This window comes from Macaca mulatta, chromosome 12 (genome assembly GCF_049350105.2).
Source record: "Macaca mulatta isolate MMU2019108-1 chromosome 12, T2T-MMU8v2.0, whole genome shotgun sequence".
Classification (NCBI taxonomy): domain Eukaryota; kingdom Metazoa; phylum Chordata; class Mammalia; order Primates; family Cercopithecidae; genus Macaca; species Macaca mulatta.
The window spans coordinates 120,203,684-120,216,423 of record NC_133417.1 but is presented as its reverse complement, the minus strand read 5'-3'; the positions used below and the strand labels follow the sequence as shown (position 1 = coordinate 120,216,423).

Here is a 12,740-nt window from a genome sequence, read left to right as displayed (position 1 = left end):
CCCCTCTGTGTACTCTCCAAACAATGAATAACGTCAACCATAAAATAACCTTTCTGCTGTTGTTGCCATTTTATTTTTAGGTGTTATTTTTAAGCTTCCTTCTAACAGAAGCTGGCACAGAGGCTATGACTCTGAGAATGTCTTTCTTCCTCCTGTCATAAAATATACCATCCGCATGAGTCTCAAGACCGCACAGACCACAAGAAGCCTAAGAACCAAGATTTGGGCCCCAGGGCCACACAATTCTCCATCGCACAACCAGATCTATGGCAGGGCTTTTATTTATTTACAGGATAGTATTGAAAGAGCAATCATTGAATTGCAAACTGGAAGGAACTCCCAGGAAATAGCAGTCCAGGTTCAAGCAATTCCTTATCCCTGCTTCATGAAAGACAAGTAAGTGTGCACTTTCAGCCTTTTTAATGATCAAGAACTTTTCTAAGAACTCACTTCAGTCCATTCATTCAGATGAATGGAATTCTAGATGAAAGGAATAACATTCACCAAACCTTTGTAATATGCTTGTTTTGAAAAAGGGTTCACACTATACGGCATAGCTGCATCATAACTGCTCATCATTACCAAAATGATGGTAAAGTGTTTACCAAATGATCTATAATGACCCTTAGCTCTCCAAAAATTCTGGCCCTAAAATTGGAAGAATTGGACTTCAGACCTGAGTACATTGCTGTATGATTTTGATGTTACCCACTGTCTACTGGGCTTACCTCCCTCTAGTCAAATGAAAGGGATGAACAAGAGCATATTACAATCCCTTCCGGCTCCCAAATTGGATTTTAAAATATATGAGCACATGATCAATTTTAAGAAAACAAATTGAAAAAAGAAATCTTGAACACATTTTTTATCAACTATTTGAGATAAATATTGTGCTGCCTGAGACTTTCATGTACTATCAGTTCATTTGCTAGGAATCCTCCATATCTAAAGTGGTTTTCCTCGATGAATAAAGAAGTAACAATAATGCTTTTAGACAATTCAATTTGAATGTTCAAGAAATCTGCCAGTTGGGTAGCACTGAGTGCTTCTTTCACTCTGTAGATGGTTAAAAAAATAAGTGGATTACGTTTTTCAAGTTCACCTTCCTATATAAAAGCTTGAGGCCGATTATTACTTTAAAGGAATTGAACATGCTACGCAACCCAGTTATTGCAGTTTATATACAATTCAAATGGTATTGGCTTTTTCTTTTCTCTTCCTTTTTCTTTCTTTCAATGCTTCTGTCTCCCTTGACTACTTCAAGAGTTATGAATGAGATGAGGTAATGTAACCCAGTGCAACAGTAGCATGAGGAAGCAGGTAAGGAGTCCATCAAGTGGACTGTCAAGGTTAGCTGGCTGTTGAGGAGGCTGTTGTGGAGGGGACTTTGCTGCCTGAACTATGTGTGAATTGCAATGGGCTTGCACAGATTATAAAGATCTATGGGGTCAATTAAGTTAAAATTCTTATCTAGTTACCTGCTCATTTGTTCCCCTTATAAATTTTGGTACCTAGGATGGTGGGTACCTGGATGTTTCTTTAAAGAATAAGTGCAGTCTGTATTCTTTATGGGAATATCTTCATAATGCCTTACACACATATAAACTGTTGCATATAAAATGATTTCACATATATTATTCCATTTGTTTCACCCAACAACCTCATAAGGTAAGCAGGAGCAGGCATTATTGTCCATACTTTCCAGATGAGAAAACTGAAATCCAGAAAGGCTAATTAACTTGCCCAAGATAATATAACTGGTACTACACTGATCCTTCTGTTTATAAGAGCAGCATTTCTGCTTTATACTAGACCAAACCTAAAATACATTATCACTTGGAAGAAACATTACAGGGGATTTGTTGCTAATGAATGAAGGCCTTTGCCTAGTTCTAAATCCAGAAATCACTTCAAGGCTGCACCTGAACCCAAACAAAATTCATTCAAGAAGTATTCTTTAAATGCCTACCCCATGCCATACAGTTTCCCAGGAAACAGACCAAGAAAAAAAAAAAAGGAATATGGCCTCAACTCCCACTGCTCCCTCACCAAAAAACACCTCATCTCTCTGATAATGACACACTTCTGCATGCTAAAGTGATACTGAATTATAGTGATCTCATGCTTCATTAATATTTACATTTTTCTTGGAGTACTTGGAGGTAAATTTTTAGCATTGTAGATTATAAAAGGAAATGGCCTTGGGACCTTTCTCCAAGTGAAAGCTTTAGTGGAGCCCAGCATATAAACAGAGCAACTTAGAATCTGTCATCGACATCTACTGCCTTTGCCTCAGCGCAAATAAGGGTATCAATTGTCAGAACCATGACTACTAAGGTGTGGTCCCTGGACCAGCAGTATTAGTATCATTTGGGAAGCTGTTTAAAATGCAAATACATGGCCCCACCCAGATATAATAAATCAGAAGCTGGGGCCCAGAAACTTGTGTTTTAGTAACCTCTTTGGGTGCTTTGAGAACCACTCCAATTTAACTTTCAGGCATCATGAGCAGGACATTGAGGAACACATCTGGGGCTTGAGGATGTCTTCCATTGATTCTCTAGTTTAGCACATCATCAAAATAGACATTTCTATACTATGTATAAAGCATCTTCCAGAGCATTACTTTGAAGAATCCAAGTTCTTTGTCTGCATTTTAAATCAAATGCTTTGAGCCGGGCACGGTGACTCATGCCTGTAATCCCAGCACTTTGGGAGGCCAAGGCAGGTGGATCACTTGAGGCCAGTAGTTTGAGACCAGCCTGGCCAGCATGGTGAAACCCTATCTCTACTAAAAAATAAACAAACAAATAAACAAAAACAAGTGAATGCTTTAGATTTTATTTCATTTTGGGAAATTTAGTTTCATAATAACTATGATCCTCTAAGAGTAGATATAAATACAGTAATTTTAGAAGATATAGCTTTTAGTTAGGTAAACCAATCATCTCATTTTAAATCTGCCTTTTAGATAAGAATTTAGTTTACACATAAAGGTTTTGAGCCTTGCAATTATATCTGTATAGTAATTATTTTCCCAGACAGGACATACTCAAACACAATTTAAACAATATGTCAATTTTATCTAATAATCTAGAGCTGTCTTTTTTTCTTACTCTTGAAACATTACACTAAAAAAAAAACAAAAAAAACCCCACAGACCCATGGTTAAATCAGCTTCATGCTTCATAAATAATGGGGTAATACTGATTACTTTCAATTTCAAAACAGGATCATAACTTCAATGTAAGAGAGAGTGAGTTCTTTATCTATTATAATCTCTGCAAGTGTGGCATTATTTTGGTCACTGAATTTTTCTTTTGTTTTTGTTTTTGTTTTACAGCTTCCTAACCAGTGTCTCTTATTCTCTTCCAATCGTGCTTATGGTTGCCTGGGTTGTATTTATAGCTGCCTTTGTGAAAAAGCTTGTCTATGAGAAAGACCTCCGGCTTCATGAGGTATGTTGAAAATCACTTCTTGTTATGAGTAAGTCCTGTTCATAGAACAATTACTATGATTTTCATCATGCCTATATAAACTCAGAAAGCCTAACTCATCCCTTGTGAATTAAACAGAAAGAGAAACCTTTTACAAATCACGAAAGCAGCTGATAAGGCAATATTTTATTTTCTCAAAAAGTGACATAAAAGTCACTTACTAAGTGCTTTTAAAAAACAAAATCTGAATAAAATATGAGTACAATGATAATTCTTAGAGTAATTTTTTGCCCAAGAAATTACCTATAGGACTTATGATCTAACAGAGGAAGTTTAAATAACAACAATAACAACTGTTCAGGCAGAGAGATTGTTGGCATGGTAACTAAAATAACCCAAATGTAGATCTAGATAGAGCTATAAACATAGACATAGACGTATGGCTTATTTTGGCTCTCACAAAGAAAATTCTCATTCCAGTATATCTTGTCTCCTTCAATTACCTTCTCCATTTCCCACTGACTCCTGACTTATAGAAGCTAAGAATTTCATGTTATGCTACTGATTGGGTTAATAACCATATCACAATGGAAGACAGAACCAAGAGTGTGAAGCATGACCTCTTTCTGGGCACGTTCTTCATCATTAACCCCAAATCCAAAATATCTTACTTCTTTTTAGAATTTATGATAAAGCATTATGTGGTTTTTAGATTGTATTTGAGTAGAAATTATTTTATCTACTGATCCCATAATGAGTCCGTTCTTATACTCACTCATGGAGTGGAAACAAAGATGAAACATTTCAAAACTGGGGCACAATAATTATTGCAAGGCCTGGCTGAATTCTGAAATAATGAGGTTAGAGGAACCTGTTCATCCACTTGTCCTTTTCAGACTTACCTTGCCAATGCTTTTAGACAATTGATCATTTCTCCCTGTAAGATACAAGTTGCTGCTTCATATTTCTGTTAGTTCAGCATCAGGCTTTCAGTGTTGTCCCAGCATTTAAACGTACATTTTTTACCTTTTCTATTTGAATTTTGATTGATCCACACAGCTGTATTTTTATATTTCAGTTATAATTTGTTAAATTTCTCATCAACTAGTTTGAGTCCTGTTATATTCAGGACTGTATGCAATGGTTTTCTAATTCCAATTTAGAAAGCTGAATCCATGCCTTCAACCATAATCATGATTGCAAGCCCCTACCTTCTAGTTTTCTTTCAGGTTCCTAGTATTCAGAAGCAAATCATCACAGAGTAAAGAAAACCTTTGAGATAGAAACTGTGACAGAAACGGAGTCTATTTCTACTTCAAAATTAATACCACCTTAAAAATATTACTTGTGATAGAAACAGTAAATAGAAGCATGTATGCATACAGTATATATACAAATATATATGCATATAATAAAACTGTGTGTATACAATACACACACATTGTATTATTTCGTGTTTGAAGATGATGCTCTTCGAAGGCATCTATGTGTGTCACCAAAAAGTATCCAAGCATAACGAAAAGTCATTTCTTAACTGAAAATGCGAAAGACATGTTTTTAGCTATGAACCAGTTTCTGTTTGGTAGCTCTGTGTCTCCATTTGGCCTGCATCTACCTTTAAAATTTAACCACCCTTGTCTTGGGGTCAAAGTGACATGGTGGAAGATCACTGAACCTGGAATCAGAATATCAGGTTTTGTATTCCAATTCTGCCAGCCATATACACTCGAGCTCAATCTCTTAAATTCTCTGAGTCTGATCATCTAGACTTCATTCAACATTTATTTCCAGAATGTAGCTCCCTCTGTCTGCCAGAACAGAGGAGGAGCTCAATTATTTATATTTTATCAATTCTAAGACATTGATTTCCCCCCCGCCTTTTAAAGCCTCTGAAATTGGGATACATTTGATAGGGTGTCATGATTTATTTGGCAGTAATCTTTCTTTCTTGGTGGCATGTAAAATAATGGCACATCCTCAACGGTGTCCTAAATTTGAAGAAATACGGTGTGTTTATGAAATGAATTGATGGAGGCGGGCGTGGAAGGAGTGGGATGTCCCTAGTGCCTCCTGCTCAGCCTCGCTCCACTGCCCACAGTTCTCATCTAAACTCCTTTTTAAAGATATAAGGTTCAGCTCAGAAAGTGAGAAGTGACTTGCTGAAGACCTTGGAGCTAGTTAATGGTAGATCTGGCAGTAGAACTGAAGTATTTTGACTTCCAACCAATCCTCTTCCAGATCATAGCTACCTTCACCCTTACAGTCTTACTTTAGTAACACAGACTTCTAAGGACATTTGCAGATGATGATGGATAATCTCTTAAGCAACCAGAAACTCAAAGTCACTTTTTACTTTTTTTTTTTTTTTTTTTTTTTTGAGACGGAGTCTCGCTCTGTCGCCCAGGCTGGAGTGCAGTGGCCGAATCTCAGCTCACTGCAAGCTCCGCCTCCCGGGTTTACGCCATTCTCCTGCCTCAGCCTCCTGAGTAGCTGGGACTACAGGCGCCCGCCACCTCGCCTGGGTAGTTTTTTTGTACTTTTTTAGTGGAGACGGGGTTTCACCGTGTTCGCCAGGATGGTCTCGATCTCCTGACCTCGTGATCCGCCTGTCTCGGCCTCCCAAAGTGCTGGGATTACAGGCTTGAGCCACCGCGCCCGGCCTCAAAGTCACTTTTTAATACCATCTTTTTATATTCCGATAACGTCTAAAGCTGCCCAAGTCCTACTTTTTTCTCATTCAAATTAAACAAAAAAGGTAAATAAAATCAATATTCTTCCCTTTTCCTTCTGTAATTATTCTCAATCCTGGCAAGAAAACCAAGTTAATTGGTATCTCAATGAAGCCACTTATCTTTGACTTTGTTATGGTATGATTCCATGAATCCCTTTATCTTGTTAAATAAATTAGCACAAATCCAAGAAGTTTACTTATTAAAGTAAGCCCATAGTATAAAAAAAGTACTTTAAAAATGCCTTTCGATTGGGTTTTGTCCTGCACTTTGCTTTTAAAAATTAAAATAATAAAGCTATACAAATCTGATTTCATAACACATACAGAAGAGTATTTTTTCTCATTATTTTCATGGTTTATGAGTTCAATTCATCTGTTTGATCTAACGTAAGTCATCTATGGGACTTTCAGTGCTTATATTTTGTTGGAGACAGAATTTTGGAGTCATTCTCTCAGTTCAGCCAGGTAACCTAAAATATATGTGGGCCGCAGAGATGTTACCAATAATTACACAAAGATTTTTTAGTCCCCTAGTGCTTCACATTAAACAATTTTTTGTGCTTTCCTGACATACACAAATCCACCCCACCACTGGGAATTTGAAACGTTTCCAGTAATGGTCACAACATCCTTTATATTACACTAAAAAAAAAAAAAAAACCCAATAATATCAATGTCTATTGTTAATAGAATGATAGAAATTGAGGTAGAAACTGTTATTATTCCTTATGAGTTAGTACTTGACATTCTTGCGGAATTGAATGAAGATATTGCTATCAAGTAAATATATAAGTATTTCTGATTTCTTTTCGTGACAGTATTTACGTCAATCCCTGTGCGTAAGCTTCTCATGAATGTGGCAATGCATTTATCCAAACTCTTTTAGAATCTCTTTCTTATTCTTTCCTGTAAACTGGGCAGACTCTGGCCACTATGCGGAGGGGTTTTCTTTGAGCAACAGGTTATCAGATATTGATGAATTGCTCTGGCAGGTTTGGGAGGCTTGAGACAAGTGACTCTCTGATTACAAAGCTGGTACCTGACATCTGTCACTTTGAGGAGGAACTAATGGCATCCAAGAAAGCACAGCCGGCCGCTCTTGGTGGGCCCCCTTCCATCAGCAAGTTTGGTCTTGTTTATTACAACAAAGTTGGCAGTGAATCTGGATAATTTATGGATGACTTATATGCTCTCACTACTCTTTCTCTTTATGAAGAGCAGCTGTTTTCCTCATGGCATAAAATCCTGAAGTTTAACACTGAAGTTTCATGCTACAATGTTAAATAGTGAATGCTTTTGGAAGCACCTAACTCACCCGGTTTCAGGAAAAAGCAAAATGATCAGTATCTAACTTTTATAAATTCCTGGGACTGGAATCTGATCTTGAGTATCAAAAATTTCAAAATTACATTGATTAAATACCATTAGTCCTGGTATTCAAGTCTGCCAAATTATCTTTTAACAAGTCTAGGAATGAAGAATATTCTCAATATATAAGTGATTTATAGAAAGCTATCAATTGGCAGGGAAGAAAATCATGTTTATACATGTGACATCAGCTTTATTTTGTGGCCTTGATACAGTCTAGATATTTTATAAACCACCTTGGGAAATACATTGACATTGTCCCCTATGTACATACGTTGCCACTGGGGGGAAATATGTTTGTATAGGCTACATAAAATTGTGGTAAATATCAGCTTGGGAAGTAGTAATATAGGTTCCATAACTACCCCACTTAATTATATTCAAATAGGCATAAAAATATGAAAATACAAATAGTAGGAAAGGGAAATAAAAAGGACTAACATATCATATTGGAACAGGTGAATACCTCTGAAATAGTCACCAAACATGACACAGTATTTTTTTCAAACGGGGTAGGGTACACGCAAAGAATTGCTGGAATAAGATATCTGAGGTCTTTTTCACACTAAAATGTAATTTTGTTTTCAGTGATAGCATGTGTAGCAATTGGGGAAACTTTCCATAGTGACCTGTGCTTCATGCTACTTTGATCCATACTTTCCATTCCCATGGAAGCATAGGTTGAGTCTTTACTACAAATGGTGACAGGGTCTCGGAGGAGAAACACATTAGGGAGAGAATAAGGGGAGAAAAAGGGCAAAGTTAAGAGAGAAAGTCACAGGCTCTTTCTCAGTGGTGATTAGCTTAAAGCCCACAGCTTAGACTGTTGGCAGCCAGGTAGCTGTTTCCCTGGTAACAACTGGAGCAGCAGAGTTATCGAAATGTGATGTTACAAAAGCAAAAAGTAAAATTCATTATTTTGCTTGTAGAGCAAAAGATCCAGTGCATTCACTATTTTTTTTTTTCCTGGAAAAGTTAGGTTTAATGGGGTGGGGCATTGACTGTCCTTGATTTTGAAAAAATAAAAAATTGGGTTATAAAGCTGTTAGTGGAAATTTCTTTTTCTTTTCTTTTTTTTTTTTTTTTTTGGGAGACAAAGTTTCATTTTCTCTCAGGCTGGAGTGCAATGGCATGATCTCGGCTCACTGCAACCTCTGCCTCCTGCGTTCAAGCTATTCTCCTGTCTCAGCCTCCTGAGTAGCTGGGATTACAGGTGCCTGCCACCACGCCTGGCTAATTTTTGTATTTTTAGTAGAGATGAGGTTTTGCCATTTTGGCCTGGCTGGTCTCGAACTCCTGACCTCAGGTGATCCGTTGGCCTCGGCCTCCCAAACAGCTGGGATTACAGGTGTGAGCCACTGCGCCTGGCCTGTTAGTGGAGATTTCTTTTGTTCCTTTTTTTTATTAAAAAAAAAAGGATACTAGGTTCATAGGCTTAACATTAATCATGAATTGTTAAAACTGGAAACCAGGATATCCAGATTACACCAAAGTACATGTCACAAAATTAAACCAAACCAAGGTCCACAGGGCTTTACATCTTTTTTTTCAATTTTAATTTTTATTACTTTTCTGTTACACTTTAAGTTCTGGGATACGTGTGCACAGCGTGCAGGTTTGTTACATAGGTATACACGTGCCATGGTGGTTTGCTGCACTCATCAACCTGTCATCTACATTAGGTATTTCTCCTAAAGCTATCCCTCCCCTAGCCCCCCATCCCCCGACAGGCCCAGTTGTGTGATGTTCCCAGGGGACTTTAAATCTTTCAGAATCCTTTTGAGTTAATGCGCAAATAGATTGTGCTGGTTTATTTTTCTACCTTGTGGAATGCCTTGGCCTCTGGGGATATCACTGAGGTATCAAAGAATATCAATTGAGAGAGAGGTGTAGAGGATCTCAGATACATGAGTTTATTATGAATGTTTAAATGGCTTTTTGGAAAACAAGGATGACAAATATTGACCCAGACTGCCAGTAAGTGTTAAGGATGGGAAGGCTGTAGCTAAAGGCGGAAGGTCTCCCTTAAGTTTCTGTGTTTTAAATTCTTAGGAATCAGGTATACTGTTTCTCTCAGGAACATAAATACTGATTGTGTTGTTCATTAGTGTTTAGTAAAAATAAAAAAAATTACGGATTTTTATGAGCTCAGTCTCTACACTGAACTCTAGTAGTTAAGCCATGGTTTTTCACCAGCTTGAAATGCTCATGCCTGCACAAATGTCAAAATCATGTACAATTATTCAGAGGATACCATAAATTTGATAATCTATTCTAAATTGGTTTAATCTAGAGATGTCAGCTGGATAACAATTATCAAGTGGAACTGTAATTAAACAAACCCTCACCATCCAAATTGTTTATTATATTGTGCCATTCTATGAACAAATAATCTAAGATGTTCTGGTTTATATAGGCATATTTCACATAGCAAGCATAGATAAATTCTTGATTTATGTAAATGATTAAAATGCCTAGTTCCATATATAGAGAGACTATAATGACATTTCGACATAATGCAGGGAATAATTTTTATTTGGGAGAATATCAGCATAACAAGCGCCTCACACTTTTTCTTCTTACAGTACATGAAGATGATGGGTGTGAACTCCTGCAGCCATTTTTTTGCCTGGCTTATAGAGAGTGTCGGATTTTTACTCGTTACCATCGTGATCCTCATCATTATACTCAAGCTTGGCAATATTCTTCCTAAAACAAATGGGTTCATTTTGTTCCTGTATTTTTCGGACTACAGCTTCTCAGTTATTGCCATGAGCTATCTTATCAGTGTCTTCTTCAACAACACCAACATCGCAGCTCTGATTGGAAGCCTAATCTACATCATTGCCTTCTTTCCATTTATTGTTCTGGTTACAGTAGAGAATGAGTTGAGCTATGTAGTCAAAGTGTTCATGGTAAGTCAACTGTTGGAATGGCAGAGTGGGAAATGACCGTTTTTTGTTTGTTTATTTTTGGATTCTCAAACTGGAAGTTCACTTATCTAAATTCGAAATTCAGTGAAAGCAAAGTAAGCTCAATGTCCTAATGATAGCTTTTCCTACATCATTGTATACCATACAAGACAATGAAGAGCTTACAAAACCATGATATGTGATACTGTTAAGAAATAGTTCCTAAAGAAAGAACAGTTAAACTGTCATACATCATGTTTTAGAGGTCGTCAAGAATTCTGACTTCTCTCTGGTCCAGTTCCTGAAACATCTTGGAGCCTCTGGTATTGGAATTATTCTCATATGTGAACAATTCTCGTGGTTCTCATGACATACAATATAGCTTAAATGTGTAAAGACAAATGCACCGACAGCATATAATCAACCTTAAATTCTTTTCTGCCTTTTCAATTCAGAAGCACTACATTAATTTAAGAGTTTTAATTAAAGCATTAAGATTACTGACTGAAATTTAGAAAGCAGAAGCAAATTTTATCATATTAAAACTTGGCTATTTATGGAAATAAAAAGTAATGAATAACTTTATCTACCATTGAACAACTTTGGGTTCAAACAATATTTAAATTTCTAATTTGTTGCAATGATCAGTATTCAATCAGTTGATATTTTAGTATATTTTTATTCATAACACTTCTATACCTGAAATAAATGTATGGAGTGAAAATACCTTCTGGCCCTTAATGTTTTCAGTAAATTTTAGTCTTAATACTGAATTACTCCATAATTACCTATTTTATTACTTGTCAAGCAACATTTAATGAGTTCAAATGTATATTTTGATTTTTTAACGAATGGTTACAAGTTGTAATTTTCCTGTTTTTGTTTTCTGCTGTTCCCTCTGCTCTTCCTTCACAGTTGTAGTGCGGTTGGTAAGGGACTGCTGTATTTTTAAATTTGCTTAGAGAATGAGCATCAATTTTATCTATACAAATGTCCAAACTTTTAAGTATTTTAGGATCCCTCTGGGTGAAATACATGAAATCTACAAGAACTATCATTGCTGTTTCCTTTCTTCACAGAGCCTGCTGTCCCCAACAGCATTCAGTTATGCAAGCCAATACATTGCACGATATGAAGAACAGGGCATTGGTGGGTCCCCTTTCTTTAAAACTGGATTTTATCTTTCACAACTGTGCTGTGTGTCACAGAAGAATAAACACTCATGTTCACTTTTTAGGTCTTCAGTGGGAAAATATGTACAGCTCCCCGGTTCAGGATGACACCACCTCATTTGGCTGGCTGTGCTGTCTAATCCTAGCTGACTCTTTCATTTATTTCCTTATTGCTTGGTATGTCAGGAATGTCTTCCCAGGTATGAATATGCTTCCTACAGATATATGCTTTTTATGTGTAACTTCAACATAAATCAACTAATAATATGTTCTAATATTTTATTTGCACAAATTTTTTAAATTAAAATTTATTTTATTTTATTTTATTTTTTTTGAGATGGAGTCTCCCTCTGTTGCCCAGGCTGGAGTGCAGTGACGTGATCTAGGCTCACTGCAACGTCCACATCCTGGATTCAAGTGATTCTCCTGCCTCAGCCTCCCAAGTAGCTGGGATTATAGGCATGTGCCACCACGCCCAGCTAATTTTTGTATTTTTAATGGAGCTGGGGTTTCACCATGTTAGCCAGGCTGTTCTCGAGCTCCTGATCTTAAGTGATCTGCCCACCCTGGCCTCCCAAAGTGCTGGGATTACAGGCATGAGCCACCATGCCTGGCCTTTAATTTTTTTTTAATTAAAAAAAATCTTATTTGCCGTATATAATCTCCAAAAAGAAATACTCAAATCCCAAAGCTAACAAAAAATTTTCAGGATGAGATAATATACTGCTAAATTTCCTCTTAGATATTCCTTTAAAAGATGGAGTGAATTAAGAAGCTTAGAATAGTGTCAAATCAGTCCAGTCTCTCTAAATAGGAGTGTGAGATGTTATAAGGGAAAAACCAAAACTCCTAATTCTAAGGAGAATTGACCAGATTCTAAAGGAAGAAGACAAGTTGGGTTACCCTTCTAGGTCTCAGTCATCCTTTCTAACATGCTTAGATAGTTTTCCATTTAGCCCTACTTATATTTATGTATTTTTTGATGTTATAAACGAATAAAAGAACATGATTTCATTTATGTAAGATCTTTGTGAAAGACAGATAGAGACAGAAGGCAGATCAATGATTGCCTGGGATGTGGGGTGGGAGCAGGGATTATCTGCAAATGGGCATGAGACAC

General features: G+C 36.8%; 1 protein-coding gene across 1 annotated transcript in view; it reads left to right on the top strand.

The window, feature by feature from the left end:
* Positions 1 to 12,740, top strand: part of ABCA12 (ATP binding cassette subfamily A member 12) — a 210,828-nt gene that overhangs the window by 140,510 nt on the left and 57,578 nt on the right. Inside the window, exons 22-26 of the mRNA XM_028831081.2 lie at positions 81 to 396; positions 3,344 to 3,458; positions 10,122 to 10,451; positions 11,528 to 11,597; positions 11,686 to 11,820. Of these exons, the coding sequence (XP_028686914.2) occupies positions 81 to 396; positions 3,344 to 3,458; positions 10,122 to 10,451; positions 11,528 to 11,597; positions 11,686 to 11,820 (966 nt within the window). The remainder of the gene's footprint in view (positions 1 to 80; positions 397 to 3,343; positions 3,459 to 10,121; positions 10,452 to 11,527; positions 11,598 to 11,685; positions 11,821 to 12,740) is intronic.